At 46.9% G+C, this 17,695-nt stretch overlaps 1 protein-coding gene across 5 annotated transcripts in view; it reads right to left on the bottom strand.

Moving 5' to 3' along the window:
* Lamb3 (laminin subunit beta 3) overlaps window positions 1-17,457 on the bottom strand; it is a 43,268-nt gene extending 25,811 nt beyond the window's left edge. The window contains exons 1-5 of one of the 5 annotated variants that reach the window (XM_048809455.1): window positions 17,377-17,457; window positions 11,763-11,830; window positions 11,372-11,667; window positions 9,779-9,866; window positions 8,862-9,016 (exon numbers count right to left, since the gene is read on the bottom strand). In XM_048809455.1, coding sequence (XP_048665412.1) covers window positions 8,862-9,016; window positions 9,779-9,809 — 186 coding nt within the window. In that variant the 5' untranslated portion in view covers window positions 9,810-9,866; window positions 11,372-11,667; window positions 11,763-11,830; window positions 17,377-17,457. Of the gene's footprint in view, window positions 1-8,861; window positions 9,017-9,778; window positions 9,867-11,371; window positions 11,668-11,762; window positions 11,831-12,493; window positions 12,914-17,376 lie in introns of those variants that run through there. The other 4 variants (XM_048809454.1, XM_048809456.1, XM_015483702.2 and 1 more) reach the window with 4 other exon arrangements.
* Window positions 17,458-17,695: the final 238 nt, after the last annotated feature.

Here is a 17,695-nt window from a genome sequence, read left to right as displayed (position 1 = left end):
CTTAATGCTCAAATAATGCCAGCACATGTGCCCTATATAAACAGCACCCACTACTCACCTGTCCCTTCCCCATCCCTGTCACTGTCCCTTCCCTTGCCCTGCTACATTATTCTTCATAGTACATATCTCCACTTGACATTTGTGCATTTATCATCTGTTTTTTGTTTGTTTGTTTATAGTTTGTTTACTCCATGAGGTCAGGGGGATGATGATTGCTTTCCTTCCCTTTTGTAGTCCCGCTGCTTAGAAATGCATCTAGCACATAGCAGACCCTCACTAAATACTTGTTGAATGAAAGAATGAATTGTAAATGCCCGATAAGTACCAACTATTTTCATTAACATTATTGATAGACACTTCCTTCCCTCACCCAGAGTTTAAAAGGAGAGGTGAGCATTTAGGAGAAAAATCAAATGTCATTATTAAATGATGGGCCTATACTTCCAGCTACTCTGGAGGTTGAGGCAGGAGAATTGCTTAAGCTCAGAATAAGCCTGGGCAACATAGTGAGACCCCATAGCAAAAATAAATAAATAAACAAAGAAGTGATGGAGTGACTACTATGTACCAAGAACTACAATTTCCCATTTAAATTTCATGATAACTTTTATGTGATAAGTACCGCTCATCCCATTTTATTTATGAGAAGGCTGAGGCTCAAAGAGGCAATATGACTTTCTTATGGAGTCATCACCAGTGTCAGCACCAAAGAGTCCCTAACCACCTCTCTCACCCTCACTTTTTTTCCCCTCCCTTTTACCCCCTATTTCCATAGGAAACCATCTGAACAGCAGACCCTGTGAGAGGCACAGTAAAGGGTGACCATCTCTATCTTGCCCAGTGAACTCCAAGAAGGGTTTGTGCGGACCCTGAAGCCAATCGTGGGAGATGCCCAAGGCAAAGAGTCTTTGAGAAGAATCGGCTTCTTCAACTCAGTTACCACTAAGACTGGAGATGTGTCCCTGGCTGAATACCTGGGCCTTGACCATAGTCCATTCTGAGCAAGAGAAGGCTCTTGCTGGAGTCTGACTCGCCTCCAGAATCCTATTTTGGTCCCTGGCAATGAGCATGCCCTTCTCCACACTCTGCCCAGCCCCTCAGGGGCAAACTTTTCCACTCCCCATCCTCTGTCTGCACTCAGCACATGTCCTGAGGAGAGACAAGGGCCAGCTGCCTTCCGGCCAGGCGCCTGTCACCAGAGCTCCCCACTCCCAGCTCTGCTGGGAGCTGATCCCAGCCTGCCCTTGGCCAGGAGAGTGCCAGAAACAAGGCTCTTTCTTTCCCTGGGCCATGGGACAAAGAGCTAGAGACTGTGGAAATGCCCTTGATACTCCCAAATGACAGAATATTATGTAATTATTAAAGACAGTTTAGTGGGTGCAATTGCCAGTAACACAAAAAGAAATTTTTAAAAAGTTGAAATAAAAAGTTTAAATACATGAAGGAGTGACTACATTCCTTTTTATGGGGAAAAAAAATGTTGGACATAAACTTGTACAAACATCACCTCAAACATATTTTTAAACATTTAGAAAATGTCTAGAAGGAAATATAGCTATATATTAGATGACACCATATGAAATTGCTGATATTCACCCATTTTGACTTACAAACATAACAACTAGATAGTTCAACCTAATATCTGGGTAATAAGATTCTAGGTCACATTTTTCCTTCTCTGTTATCTTTTAATATGTTTAAACATTTATACCTTGAATATATATTAACTTTTATACTCAAAAACAGACAGCATTAAAAAACAAAATAGACTTAAAAATGTGAGCGTGTTCAGCACGGGCTTATTCCCCTGCCTCCTCCCTTGGTCTTTCCAGGGGTAGTTGGGGCTCTCCATGCCTTCTTCACCCTCCTTCCACGTGTGCAGGCACTGATGGAGGGATCAGATGGCCTCATGGGCTTAAAAACTATGTGCTGCTTATCATAGTAACATAGCTAAGGAGGGATTTAGTTCAATCCTTGGAGGCAGGCTAAGCCAACAGGCTTGAGACAGGTATTTTAAGTAGCTCAGCTTGTCAACTAGCTGGTGGGATAAAGGCCTGAAATAGAGCAGCAGAAGCCTGTATGAAGACAAGCTGCATATTTCTTGTTTCCCCTGGGCCTCAGTGTCCCTGTCTATTTTATTCTTGTGAGCTCATATGTAGCACAGACATGTACACACACATATATATAGGCATGTAGGTGAGTCTCAGCATGAGGCTTTTCCTCTCATGGGTGCTATGTGCACCGTCTCCCTCAGAGATGGAAGCTCTCAGCTGCAGCTGCCTCCCGCTCTGGGGTCATCTGGCCAGCATCCTCCTGGCTGTGCCAGCTCAGAGATGCAGCATTATTATCAATTCAGCGTGTCAGGCCTCCAGCCAGTTTGGCTTCTGCTTGCTCTCCAGCTGGAAATGCTGGGCCTTCTCCCTTCTCTTAGAGCTTTCTAGAAGCTCAGCAGTCTGGCCGGAAGACAACCCTCCCAGAGAGTTGGAGGAGGGCAGAGGAGTAAGCAAGAGCCAGCAGGGGCCTAAATCTCAGTGGAGAAGGGTAGAAAGAAAGGCAAATGCAAATGAAAAGCTCTGTGCCTTTGCAGAACACAGAGCTAATTCTGGGGGGAAAAATAGGAGAACGGGCTTGGGTTATACCCAGCATAGCTCCCTCTCAGGAGTGAGCCAGGGGACTGCCTGTGTCCATCTAAGAAGCTACACTCAGGGTCATGGCCACCATCCAAGGCCAAAAGAAGGAAGCCAAGACCAAAACAAAATAAGACAAAACAAAACAAAACAAAAACCAGCTGCCTTCAAGAAAAGGCATTTCCTCCACACCAGCTTCCTCGTTGGTAAAATGCAGGGGTTGATGAGATAATGAAGTTCCATCGTGCTCCAACATGCTATTGGAATTCTCCTCTACTCCAGCTTATCAGCCCAGAAGTCAAAAGCACTCCCAGCAAGTATACAAAGGAAGCAGGAGAAAAATAAGACATTGGCCAGATGCTCAGAGAAGAGGATGGTGGGAGAGGGATCCCTGAAGGTCTTTAGTCAGCAAAGTATCTGTTAGATTCCTTGAGCTGCAGCATTTCTATGTGAAAGGAGATTGCCGGGCAACGTCAAAAGTCAGGGCCTGCGGCAGGTGCTGGCTGTTTTGAGCCATTTTCAACTTCAGTTTTTTCCTTATCATGAATTGAAATTTTGATCAGAGCCTTAACTTAGTGCAGCCCTATCTCCATCCTAACTAATTTTAGAAAGGTCAGTTCTGAAGCTGATTATAGAGATGATGCATACTATACACCCCAAAATTACACTGCACCAGTCTCTCTCATGAGCAGTGTGTGTGTGTGTGTGTGTGTGTGTGTATACATATATATGTATATGTGTTTGTGTGTGTGTGTGTGTGTGTGTGTATATATATATATATATATATATATATATATATATATGATTTTACTTTATCTTTCCAAAATCAATTACATTTTACAAATAGTGGGTATTCCCCTTTTACAGATTAGGAAAGTGAACTTTAAATAAGAAGTATGTCCAAACCCATAAAATTAGGAAGGGATGAAACAGAGATTCTTGTCCCAGGTTGTCTGACTCAAACCTACCTACGCTATTCTGATTTAAGGAGTACAGAGGTAAGCTGGCAACTACTAGAATTTGCAGACTAGAATGGATTTGCAGGGTACTCCCTTCCCAACTGTAGCACAGACCTGTCTAGAAACAGAGATGTCCCCCTCGTCCTGAGCATAGAGAGCTGGCATGTGTGTCTGGGACCTCTACAGATTCCATGACTGACAATGGGATTCTATAGCTCCTGCCAGGGACACAGGCAGAGGGCAGAAGGCTGTCAAGGAAATAAGGTAGGCCTGGCATATGTTGCCCAGAGGCTTCCAGGGTGCTAAACCCTAGGGTCAGTGGGGCAAGAGGCCAGGCCAGCAAAGTTGTAAAGCCATCCTGGTTATGTGTCTAAGTCTTCTATTACACCTTTCCCCCTCTATTCTCTCCCTTTTGCTCCACAAGACCCTCTTCCTCACTCATAACAGCCAGGACCCTCGGGTCTCATATTTTACCCATGTTTGGCATCTTTCTGACAGCAACCCCCTACGTTGCCCCTTTTTATTTTCTTCTATTCCCTCAAAATTGACTCCCCCTTGGTCTTACTCTCTTGAGACTCTGCAGAAGTCACAGTTAAGTTTCGATAAACCCTTGCTGAGGCAGACCTATGGTAGATCATAGGTTGCTGTTTTGCCTTTCCTAGGGGTGACTGCATTTAAAACAAGAATCTCAACAATGTTCCATCCAAAACAGTGACACCCCAAAAGTAGGAGTTTGGGGATTTTTAGACCTTAGGCCTCTGGGAAACAGAAAAATCGATATTTTGGTCACACAGGTTCAAAGCCCTCTTAGGCAAAGGATGGTGATGATTGTACACATAGGAACACATCCTCAGCCTACACAGTAGCTTTACTGAAGGTCAAGAAGACAGACAATTTCCAGATCCAAATGGACAGTGACTGTTGATGTGTGCACATGTGGGTATGGGTATGCTTGTGTGTGTGTTGGGAAAGAGGGAATCTCCAACTGGCTGTGGCTCCCCAGTTTCTTTCCAAGAGATAAAAATGACAGCTGTTTGGTTTATACAGTTAATTAATCTGAGGAATGTGCTGTGTAAGACTGTTATTTAGGCAACTGGATAATTAAGTTTTCCCTCAGAAAGGGAGAGATGTGGGGGATAAATAGAACAGTAAAGGGAGCAAACACAAGGTTAGAGACATTATTGGGAGCAGAACCCAGAGCTGGAAGCTTCCAGATAAAACTCCCTGGTTCTAGAGGGTGGGTATCAGCCCAGAGATGACCAGTGGATGTGGCTCAGCCTTTGCAGCCTGGCCCTGAGAAAGACTGAGGACCCACAGGGTCACACACGTCACTCAGTTATCTCAGAAGCAGGCAGTCACTAATACAGAGTAAAAGGCTGACTAACTCAACTCCTTCATTTCATAAAACGGGAAATGGAAAAGGAGTCATGACCTTCACAAGGTCTCCAACTTATTCTAAGGGTCAAACCAGGACCAGAACTAGAGAGTCTTCACCCCCGATCTGGGGTGATGTCACTGACGACAGTGACTGCATTTGAATTCTTCAGCAGCCCACTGTGGATCAGATTGGCAGCAGTCACCTTGGGAGGCCGAGAGCAGACCAACCCCAGGATGAGGTGATTTCAGCGAGGTACGTGAGCATGCATCCTGATCAAGAAAGAAATGCTCAGGAGGGGGATCTGCAGATGGGCATTCTCTGCATGCAGACACAGCCTCTGGAGGCAGGGACGGGGACGAGACAGGACAGAACAGTCAGCTTCTGCCAGGCACCTCGCATCCACTGTGCACATTCCTTTACACAATACTCAGAGCAACCCTTAAAGTGGGTGCTGTCAATTGCTCCTATTTACCAAATGAAGCTCTGGGACAGCATAGAAATTAATGAGGGGAAGGAGGTAACACAGTCACTTGACTCTGCCTTGAGACTAAAGAAATAATGGTGGTGGTGGTGAGTTTACCCAGAAGTTATCTTGGAGCTAGAAGAGAGCAAACAAGGGGATGGGCTGGAACTGCAGCCTCAGGCCTTTTTGAAAAAGAGCAGCCTAGGCCCAAGCCCAGACATTTAATAGGTCATCAAGGTGGGCTGCCGCCCAGAAGGCCAAAGTTGGGGAAGTGGGGAGGAGGTGCCATAGGGCAAACCTGGCCAAGTCCAAAATCCACTGCAAGGGTTGCAACATGAATCCAAAACCCAAAGAGCAAGCCCTTGAGACCAGTATGATGTAACCACTGAGACAGAATCAGACAGGAGAGGTAGCATGCAAACAGGCTAAGGTGGGTCCACAAAAACGGAGCTGCTTCTCAGAGTTCAGGAGATAGGAGAGACAATATTGAAATTGGGAGTCCCTGCTACTCCTGTAATTCCCACCCCACCATCTCCCTCTGTTAGTCAGTGGGATTGGAAGTGGGAGGTGCAGTAAGACAGAAATGTCCAAAAGTCATGAACCCCCACTGCACTTGAATCCATGCCACATCAGCAGCAGGCAGTGTGTGCCCAGTGACTTTGTACTAGGCTCAGGGCTCGCCACATCACCCCTGCATGGAAATAGAACAGAGGCACTAATCAGAGGCCTTAACTTGAGGATGGTGTGTACATGGGAGTGGGAGCTGGTAGAAAGGAGGGGTCAAAGGGTGAAGAGGTACTTAGGTACACAGCTCTGTATCATCCACCTGTGACTATCCAGAACATGCCCCTGTGCCTTCTCAACACCTGTGTGTTTCCACCAGAAGTGTGGGGTCCAAACACATACTGAAAACTTTCCAATAGCTCATATGAATAACAAGAGCCACCCATGGGGTGTCATGACAATTAGCTTACACGTAAACTCTTAGTAGGTTGCCTAGAGTATATAATGTGTGCTGCATAAATGAGAGTTGCTACTAGTATCACTTAAGAACAAAAGAAACTTAAAGACTGGAACTGAAACTCAACACAGTTGAAATCTGAATTCTTAAATTTTTTCACACAGCCACCACTGCCGGGAGTCACCAGTATATGTATCCATCGTTGGAAGCTATGGCCTACGAGAAGCTTAGGCATGTAAAGGAGTGGAAAAAAGAAATGAAAAAAAGAGAGGAAGAGGGCAGGGAAGAGGTGCTGGTGGTCAGTAGTTGGCTCATTCCCAAAGAATGTGGGAGCAAAAGAGGGACCATCTTGTCCAACACTCACTCATGAAAGAGAAGAACAAGACTAAGGGTAATTTGGCAGACAAGGTCATACCACAAGTTAATGGCAGACCTGGAATTACACACCTCCTTCAAGATGCTCCCATCCCCCGTTCTTTTCCAAAGGCTATCTGGATTTATTTCCCTTATAGAAAAAGAGTTAATGCTTCTCAGCTTTCATATCAGGAAAATAGCTGAGATTTATCCATCCCCAGGGTTGCAAAAGTCTAGACTTCTCTTTTGCAAGCACTGTGTTTTGCTCTCATGGGGTTGCTTACAAACATGGAATGCAGCTGGCTCCCTGGGGCATCTGGGAGAAGGAGAGGGCAGACCATGGAGAAGCCAAAAGCCCAGGCCTAGCAGGGGAGAGGCTGTCCAGACAGGGCTGAAAGCAAGGGCATGTCCCAATATGGGAGCTTCTGATCTCTCCTTGCTTCCCCTTCCAGAAGGCAAGTCAGTCTGATGAAGAAACCAGCAAGAGGTATCCCTGGAATTTTCAGACATGGGCTCAAAGGCACATGACTGGGCAGTGGGGAATATAGGAAGGGGGCAGCTAAAATCATTCTGTTGCCTAGAAAGCTCAATAATTCCAGGTCCCCCGATGCTTGTGGAGTCATCTGGGCCCACAGGGAGTACTTGCCTTACCCAAACCTGTCAAATGGGCTTTCCCACATCCAAGTGGGTGAGACACAGAAACCACAGCCATCTCTGCTCAGCACCTCTGAAGTTATTATTCAGTACTATTAAAAATAGCCAAGAGAACACTAGGGACTAAAAGGCCAATGAAGCCATATCAGATACCACCTTCCCAAGTCCTAAGGACAAGGGCACCTGGAAAGAGGAAACCATAGATAACCTGAGTCTCCTTCATAGCAATCAATCAATCTCACTTTCTCTTCCTCTCTCTCCCTTTCCCCCAAAGGCTGCAAAGATTCAGGGCAAACCATGTTTTAACCACTTCTTTCAGGACTATGTTTATTTGGTTGGTTGGTTTGGGTTTTGGTACCAGGGATTAAACCCAAGAGCACTAAGCCACATTCCCAGACCTTTTAATTTTTTAAATTTTGAGACAGTCTCGCCAGCTTGCTTACAGTCTCACTAAATTGCTGAGGCTGGCTTTGAACCTACAATCCTCCAGCCCCAGCCTCCCAAGCCTCTAGGATTACAGGCATGCACCACCATGCCCAGCCAGGCTTATGTTTTGAGGGCAGCAAAATGACTAATAAAGCAACTTGAAGATAAGAAAACACTGAGTAATTAATTTCAACTTTGCGTAGAAAGATCCCACCTTGTTGAATGGAAATGTTCCTACAAAAGAGATTCAGATGCACCATGGAAGAAAAAGCCCAACAGTTCTTTTAAAAAGCCAATTACCTAACAGGCAATGTTAATCAACATAGCTCCCAAAATTGAGCTCCTGGATTTGTTTGGTTTCTTTTCCAATTTATCAGTTATCTGACTGTCACCGATAACCTCATGTCACTTCTTCACTTATCTCACTGATTTGTTTTTAACAAGTTTGAGTATTTTCCAGTGGACCACTAACAGATAAGTAAGTTGGCCCTTACACAAAACAGTGGCAAAACGCAAAAGATAGATTCTAGCCTCCAGTCATATATTCTCCTTCTAGCTCTGCCCCATCCACACTCCAACACTGGTCAAAAAAGTGGTGGTGACAGAGGGACCATGCTCAACTTGGTTACATTGTAGCAAGAACACCAGTCAGTGCACATCTCAGCCCCCATGTTCCACCAGTCTTATCTTTGACCACCAAAGATGGCACCCGAGATTCTGCATACCTAAGAGATCAATATTTGTCCATTCGCCTATCCCCAAAGCTTGAAATCTATCCTTTGCCAATGCCCATGCTCAAGGGCTGAGAAAAAACCTTTTCAGCTTTATCCAATGAAAGAGGGAAAAAGGACATTTGGCTAATTCTGAGTATATTCTCTCTTGCCCAATTAACATGTAAATTCCTTAAAAGCAGGGATCTAGCCTTAAGTTTCTTATATTTCTCTGCTCTTCACAGTCGCACACTCTAAGTACTCAGTGAACAAATGGCAGGCCCACCCCACCTTTCTCCAGTACAAGAGGCCATAGAAGTAGGTCCTACCTCTCCATACTGTGTGCAATAGGTCTCAGGCTTGGTCAGTCCACAGGTAGATGAAGCTCGGAGAAACCGGGTCCTTCCAATGAGCAAGTCCCCAACAGGTGGGTAGCAGGCCCCACGGGAGCAGGCTTGTTGGGCACGCAGGAAGCCGGGCAAGGCTGAAATCACAGGGGTGTGCTAGGGTATGGCCCAGAGAGAGGAGGGTTTAACTGGCCACATATCCCTCAGGAGAGTTGATATTTGCAGGACTGGACCCTCTGTCTCACTCCTGTCCCACTCCCTGCTGGTGGTAATGATTATAGTCCTGATACTATTAGATGAGAAATCTGATTTTATATCCTATAATCCCAAGTTTAAAAAGGAGAAGAGGAGAATGCTCAGAGGAGAAACATGGCAACCTAAACCCACCCAACCTTTAAATGTTGTGTCTACAGGGGATTTTAGAATCAAGCTAGAGACACACCCAGCCACCAGGACATGGTACAAAGCTCTTTTTGCCTACTGCATGTCCTGTCAACAGCCTAGAGGAGGGGACTGCTGAGCCATCTGTGGAAGATGGAGAGAGGTGGCATTCTTTCTACTCCTTTATCTGCAAAACTGACCCAGCCACTTTTTTCAGGTATTCAGTTACGATTCACTAGAAAATCAAAAATTCAAGTCACAGTGGCTCTAGAACCTGCTTGAAAGTGAGAAGGTAGCAAATAAATGGTGACAAGTGCTCAGGAAATCACACACCACCCTCAGATAAGAATAAAAGACATTTGGGAGCCTTTCAAGAGAGGCAGAGAATCTTCTTCCTCAAAGGCCCTACAGAGTACGGAAACTCTCACAGATGTCCCCATTAGACTTTGGTAAACTCTCTTCTACCTGTGATGGTCACCTCCCTGCTAAAGGACAAGACATGGGACAGGGACACTTACCAAAACACAGGAAAAGGAACAGCCTCATCATCAGCCAGTGGGGTGATCCTCAGAGAGAACCTCACCTTTGGGCAGAGCGAAGCAGACTCTGTAAAATAATACAACCTCCTTAGGGGACATGAGCCCCTTTCTTTTTAGGCTTTTGGGCCCATGTTTTTTTCAGAAGTTGTTACTTAGGGTCCTGGCCAACAGCAAGCAGCAAACACATTTGTGACCAAAATCTTGGAAAATGCCAGAGTCCTAGACCCCCTTCCTAGCTGTTGTGTGACTCACAGGGTACCCTGGGAAAATCCCATTCCTCCCAGACTTCAACTTCTTCCTGTGAAATGGTTAGGAAGGAGGATCAACCCTGCTCACTCCACTGGGCCATAAAGAGGACGTGGGGAGTAGAAAGGAACAGAAAGAGAGCTGTAGGGAGACCCCAGGCCTTTCTCCTTCCTCCAGGGAGAAGACTGATCTTCCTCAGGGCCTGGACCAGCAGTCTCAACCTACAGTCCAGCCTACAGTCCAACAGGCAAATAGGGCAAGTGGCTGAGATCCTGGGAGCAAGCCCTCTCCCACCATTGGCATCACCAAGAGCCACAGTGAGGCTGGGGCTGTGGTGAGCACAATTCTAGACTAAGCAGATAACTGGGAGGCAATGGGAGACAGGTGGGGCCTGGCTGTTTTTTAAAGAGTGATAGAGGATTTAATCTAAACTGAAAGCAAACCAAAATATCTCATTTATGGGCAGAGAATCTGAAGGCAGCTGGAAATGAAGATTCAGAAGCCTCAAGTGGGGGGTCCCAGAGGTGCACCCGCCCCGTGGAGGCATGCTCCATCCTTCCTCCTGCAGTGTCTTCCCTATGCCTTGGATTGGACCTTGCTCTACTCCAATGACAGCCACACACTCCATTAGCTGGCATAGAGGGATGGGGGACTGGCATGGGTAATCTGGGGGCATTTAAACCTTTAAATCCTACTGCTTTAAAATCATTTTTTCCATCAAAGGGAGATAAGTAGAGGAAAGGGACCAGGGGGAGGAAGAAGTAGAGGGAGGGAGGAAGTGTTAGGGAACGATATTGGTCAAATTATATTGTTACGTTGTGAGCATGTATGAATATGTAACAAAAATCCCATCACTATCTACAACTATAATGTACCAATAATAAATTTTAAAAAAAAGTGGAAAGAGAAAAATAATAATTCCTTCCAATAGCCAGCATGCAGCTTAAGGTCCCACGATTGTCAGTGACCTAAGAGAGAGGCCTACCTCCTGTTTTTTGTCCAGTGCTCTCTCTGCAGTCCTACCCCAGAGCTGGAAATCCCCCAGGAATGAAGCACTCTGGGCTGGGCCAACCCACCCTTCCCGCTTCTCTTTTGTGTTCAGTTCCAGACCTGAACCGGCTTTCTTCTAAGTCACTGAGGTGCTTATCAGAGGTAGAAAAGCAGAGCAAACAGCAGCAGACATCTTAACAAGCGTTTGGAGGTGCACTCACTCAGGTGAGCTCCCAGAGGGAGGAAGGAATCAGGCTCTGCTACCAGCTCCAGGCACCCAGAGACAGCCCTGCTCCCCACCCGCCCCCTCTGGGCAGGTGAAGGCAGGTAACATACCTCTCCCGGTGATCCTGTTCCCTCGCCAGATCGCCTCTCTAAGAGCTCCCCTCAAATGTGGGGGTCTCCTCTCTTGGCTTCAAAGTTTTAAACAACAGCCTCACCTCTGGAGACTCCCTGGCTGGGCGTAGTCCCACTGCAGGGCGGGCCTCAGGAATCTGGTAGCAGTCACGCCCATCTGTCGTCACTGCACCCCCACCCTCAGACGAGACTGGGCAAGTGGGCCATCCTGAGGCTCTGAAGCAAGCTCTGCAGTGCCCACTGACCTATGGGTGCCTTGAGGGTTGGAAAGGGTCCTGCAAACAGAAAGCACCAGGCAAATATGAGTGATCATAACAGACCTGGACCCCTGGAGTGGGCAAAGGCTCTCAATTTGGTACCAGGCACTTACTTGGCATCTTTCCAAGGCCAGTAGTGGTCACCTTCCTCTTATTTCCTGGACCACCCTAGACAAGAAGACTAAGCAGGGGACACAAAGAGCAGAGCTTGTATACAAAATGTTAAAGCCTAGACATGTGGTTGGGCTGGCAGGTGAGAAGACCCAAACATCCAGACCCCTCACAAGGGGAAAATGTGGAAAATCCCAGCTTCTTGGGGAACTTTGGAGGATCCTTAAAAGGATCAGGAAATGGTCAGAGCTCAACTCTCCAGGGAAGTTTAAGAGGGATGAACAGAAGAACTCCAAGCCTCGCCTCTGGCTACCTCCACAGAGTTGGCAGGGAGCCCTATGACAGGTAACTACCTGTGAGTCACTGCCTGGGCTGCAGGGAGGGCTGGTCTGCTAGCCCCTCCCTCCTGGGCAGGAATGCCAGCCCCGAGGGCCAGAAAACAGACTTGACCACAAGTGGTGGAAGGAAAAGCTGAGGCAGAGCTGGACTAGAAAAGTCAAAGCAGACTTCCCCTGGCCCTCTGCCAGGCCAGAGAACACGGCTCCCTTTGTGGGACTTAGGCGGGCTCCTAGCTGAGGGTTCCTAGGCCCAAGAACCACTGTAAATGGCAAAAGCAGGTCCAGGATGAAAGGCTGGTCTCATTGGACACTCTTTCCCTACCCTGTTGGGTCAGAGGGCTTTTGTGGAGACCTGGAAGGTCATTCAGTCCCGATCTTGGCCCTGGAGCACTTACCCTGGCATCCTTTTGGAACATTATTGCCTAAAGTTGCACTTTAAAGGAGACTCTTTCCCATTCTAGCATTTCAGTGTCTTCTAAGCAGAAAGTTGTCTACCACCACAGGGGTTATGCCCAAGCAATTGGTTGGAGAACACTTAGGGACAAATGTAGGATTCTGTGGATTAAATTAGGTATGTCTAACTCCCACATTCTAATTTAGCCCAGGTTCAGGTGGGTGGGAGAATACTGTAATCAGCAAGTGGGCAGTAAGTTGTTTAGATGCATAGCTGGCGTGCCAATAAATGTTAGTTTCTTGCCCACTGTAAGAATTCCAGTGAAATCTGCCTTAACTTAGCAAGCAGAGGTCAGAACAAGACACCTGACTTCATCAGCCCTGCAGAACACAGAGACCCCCATTCAGTCCACTGCAGAGAAGGGTCACTTTGAAGTCCCTGCATTTTGAGCCCTCCCACATAGTGATCTCTCTCTCTCTCTTTCTCCAATCCCTCAACTCTCTGAACATAAAACTTCAGGGGACTTTCATTCTCTGCCCATCACCAAAGGATATGACAAAGAACTCAGTAATAATTAACTCAGCAGAAGAGAGCAGGTGTTGTAATCTCAGTTCCTAGACCAGAGGAAAGCAGGCAGGGCAGACATGTGGGGGACCTCACCATGAGTAGCTGGAGCTCTTTAAATCCCCACTCCTCCCCCTTTCTGAGGCTAGAAGCTCAGGTAAATAAGCATTTGGTGTCTCAGACTTCACAAGCTGGGACAGGTCCCTGAGATTGGCTTCACAGAATGGAAATGCCAATTGCTCTGCTAGGGCCCCCCCCACACTCCCCAGCAAAGCTCAGGAAGCTGTTTATGCAGACTGCCAAGAGTATCCCTCCTCTTCAAGGACATTGATCATTCCCAAATCAGGACCCAAAGCTCCCAGAATTCTGGGGCACCCAACACAGGCTTCAGAATGTCAAAGCCTAGATGAACACATTAGGCTTTGACATTCTGAAGCCTGTGTTGGATGCCCCAGAATTCTAAAATAGAGCCTTAGGCTCAGCTGGGGTCTGACCAGGGCTAAAGAGGAGATGGGGACGTGCCCCAAGCACCTCATCCTTCCTCTGCACACCCCTTTCTTCTCACCCTGCCAGCCACTTTCCTGCTACAAAGGGCTATTCTCCCCTGGAGCCTTCTTGGTTCATTAGAACTTTTACTTGGGAAAGCGGCTGGTGAAATCAGTCTTGACTCCTATTTTTCACACATCAACACCAATCTACCGGTAAATGCCATTAGCTTCTCCCTCCAAAAGTAACCAGAATCTAATTCCACCTTCTTGCATGGGCCTCTCTGCCCTGGACTTCTGCAACTGCAGACCTGGTCTCCTCTGCACAGGTCTATTGTCAAAGCCGAACACAGCAGGTCACTTCACTCCCCTTCTGGGAACCCTGCAAGAGCTCCACATCTCACTCAGGACCAGCCTCTCATTACCTCTTTACCTCTGCTACTTCCCCTACCTGCCTTCACCCCAGCCACAAAGATTCCTCGCTGTGCCTCCAGATGCCCCAGGTCTGCCTCTGTCTTAGGGTCTTTGCCTCAGCTGCTCCTGACACTTGAAATGCTCCTCCCCTGCATATCTTCAAAACTAACTCACCATTTTGAAGTCTTTGTTCAAATTCTAATTTTTCAATGAGGCTTACTCTGGCTACCTTATTTAATTTTACAACCAACTTTCCTGCTTCATATCTGTTCAACATTCCTAACACACCCAACCCCACCTACTTTACATTTTTTGGTGGGTTTTTTTTTCTTCTCTTTTCTTTCTTTCTTTCTTTTTTTTTTTTTTTTTCATTTTTGGCAATACTAACCATCATCTAACCAACATAAAATACTTTACCTATTTATCATGCTTACCTTCTGTCTTCCCCAATAGAATGTTAAGTCCAGGAAGGTAAAGGTGGTTGTGTATTTTGTTCACTACTCTCTTCCAAGCGCCTGGCATATGGTAGGTGCTCACTATTTGTGCAATAAAAATATTCTCAGTGAAGTATGAATAATTGATATCTATTTAATGAGTCTCTTCATGCCCTTTTTTTTTTTTTTTTTTGCACATTTGAAGGGGGCAGTCCAGGCTTTTGGTCACCAGAATGGATTATTAATTGCTGAAATTCATGCCTCAGTCAGCTGATGCTTGAGGTCTTTCTCTGAGGCACCTATCCCAGATGATAAAAAATGTCAATATAGGCAGTACCTTCCTTTGCCTGCTTAGCAGTCACTCCTGGCAATGACTCTGCTAGAACATGGGGGTGGCATTAGACGCTACTGTCTCCATTATCCATCTGTCAGGTTCAAACAGTGTAAGTTGCCAGGAAAAGCAGCCAAGATCTGATCACTGAGCAATCAAGGGATACGGAGCAAGGGAAGACGAAGAAAGGAAGAGAATAAAAGAGGAGGAGCAAGCCTGCTCCAGGCTGCTGCACTCAGGTGTTGGAGGAAGGGACACCAGGTGACTAAGGCTCAAGCACCACCTGAATACAGTGAGTCATGACTGAATCCTTGTCTGGGGAACAGGGTGGACCCGAGCAATGGTCCTGGGTATTAACCATGTGACTAAAGCTGCCGTGGTCCTACACTCCAGCTATCCAGACAGTTGGTCACCTTCTCTGTGTCTCTCCCCAGAACCAGAGAGAGAAAGTGGGCCTGGAATGTGCTAGAGGCATGGAAGGGAGCCAGCTTCAGGCAGGGGCCAAACACACAGGACAGGAGGCTGAGGCCACCTGAGATGGGATGACTCTTCCCCTCTCCCTAACCCTTGCCTACTCAACCAGGACATTTGCCTAGCCAGCAGACATGCAAACTAGCTCAGGCCTGAGATCTTAGAGAAACCAGGCAGTCAGCCTGACAACCACAGCTGACAATTACTGAGGGCCCTCAGTGTGACTTGTACAACTCTAAGTCCTCTCATTCAATGCCTGCAACAACCCTGTGGGGGCAGATAACTTTGCAGATGAATGAAATCAGGTCCGTTTTCAATCATTCCCAGCTAGTAACTGGTGACTTGAGCCAAGACCAGTTTGCTCCAACATTCATATTCCTGATGGTTACATAGGGCTGCAGTTGTGCCACATCACCTAAAGTCCCATCTGCATCCTTCCTAATCCACCAGACTCTGGACTATATGTCTCCCAAATCTCATCAAGACCCAACTTCTCAAAATTCCTTCTTTTGCTCTTGTTCCAACCCTTGGAGCACTGCTATTGACTGGGGCTTCAGAGGTGGTGCTGATGCTATAGAAACATCCAGAACAGACACTACTCTTTTCCAAATGCCTGGCATATAGTAAATGCTCAGGGACCTTGCTGAGGTCTTCCATATCCACAGCTTCTCTTGTGTGGGCACAGATGGGAAAGGTACCATCTCAGGGCTCTGGCATATACTAACATGGCTCTCTCCTTCACCAACAGAGTTGCTCCAAGGGAGGGCAAGAGTCAACAAGGAGGGGTAGGAAGACAAAGAAGTTGACTGGGCAAACATGGCAGTGAGCTGACAGATTATGAAGCAAAGGGCATGATGAGATAACACAACTTCCCCTCACCAAAAGATGGGGATTCCCTGCCCTGGGGTCAGGCTCCTGGGCCACTTTGGGGCCTCCACTCCTGTTCTGCCTCTCAAAGCACATCCCCAGATGTCTCACACTTCCTGAGAAGTACAGCCCAGTGCTGCCTGCAGCTTGCTGGAGCCCTATGCTGACCATAGCTGGCTGGCTCCCAGAGAAGAAGGTAAATGAGAGATTCTCCTGCCACTCCCTCCAGCCCCTCCCTGATTCTCACCTTCCTCCAGACAAGCTGGCTCTTCGCCATGCCCCTTCCTCCACTCTCCACCCGCTTTACCTCTGTTCAGCCATTGACCTCCGGGTATTGGGTTCTCAGGGTCTAACTCCAGGCTCTGTGACCTTTGGACACAGATTTGCCATGTGGAGCTGACCGTGTGGCAGTGGCCCAGCCTTACCAAGAAGAAAGATATGTACAACCATCTGAAAGGGCAACATGTAGCCACTCTCACAGGTCAGAGCATCTGGGAACAGAGGACCTAGGCATGCTTGAGAGTAAGGGAGGTGTCTGCATCTTGACACCCTCTCCCCAGGCTACGGAGGAGCTGCAACATGAGATTTTAACATTCTAAATATGACCACGAAAAGGCCAATAGAGAGACAGAACAAATGTCTCAATGTTCAAATTGGCATTTGAGGGCTGAGTGTGGAGAAATAAGCACTTGTGGTTTGAGGGGAAGAGAGTATGGGTGCGTCTAGGGACCTGTCTGGAAGCAACACCATCTAAAGCCTTTTAATCATTACTTCCCACAGAACCTGTGGCCACACAGGGCTCTATGTATGGACTTGACCTAGCTCCAACTCTGCTACTTAATATATAGAATTATAGAAGTGTAAACTTGGGAAAGCTTGAGGCTGGAGATATAGCTCAGCAATACAGCATGTACTTAGCTGGCACAAGGTCCTGGGTTCAATTCCCAGTACAAAAATTAAAAAAAAAAATTAAACACCTTGGGCAAGTCACTCCCTAGGCCTCAGTTTTGTCATTACTAAAAAAAAGGTGGGGGGGGGCATTAAATTCTACTAGTTCTCATCTAGGCTGCCCCTCAGAATTATTCAGAGCACTGGTCAGGCCAGGTCTCACCCAGAACGTTCATTAACTTACAGATGCACAGGGACATTCATACGTTTTAATGGTTCCCCTGGGAATTCTAAGCTGCAGACAGGGGTGGGAAATATTGATGACATCTTCAGCTCTAGGATGCTCTGCTTGGGTAGCTTAGGATGGTAGTGAAAAGCCTAGATTTTATAGTTAAAGAAATGAAGGTTCAAGTCCCAGTTCTGCACTCACCAGCGGGGTGACTTTGGACACTGCAGCTAACATCCAGAAGCCCCATTCTGTCAATGGGAATCATGACAAAGCTCCCCATGGATCCTGTGAAGATTAAGAGAAACGATGCATACACAATTCTCAGCAAAGTGCCTGGCTAGGTTCCTGTTCTACAAAAGGTATTTGTTTCCACATGCATCAAGGCCCAGGTATTGAGTGCTATGGTGGATGATCTTTAGATTTACTAACAAAGTAAATAGTACTCCCATCCAGATGTTTCATAACTCACCTGCCAAGCAATCAGCTGACTCAGGCTGTTCCCTTTGTCCCCCAGGAGAGC

Source organism: Marmota marmota, unplaced genomic scaffold (assembly GCF_001458135.2).
Source record: "Marmota marmota marmota unplaced genomic scaffold, marMar, whole genome shotgun sequence".
Lineage (NCBI taxonomy): Eukaryota > Metazoa > Chordata > Mammalia > Rodentia > Sciuridae > Marmota > Marmota marmota.
The sequence above is the reverse complement of the archived record's forward strand: the minus strand, read 5'-3'. Positions and strand labels throughout refer to the sequence as shown.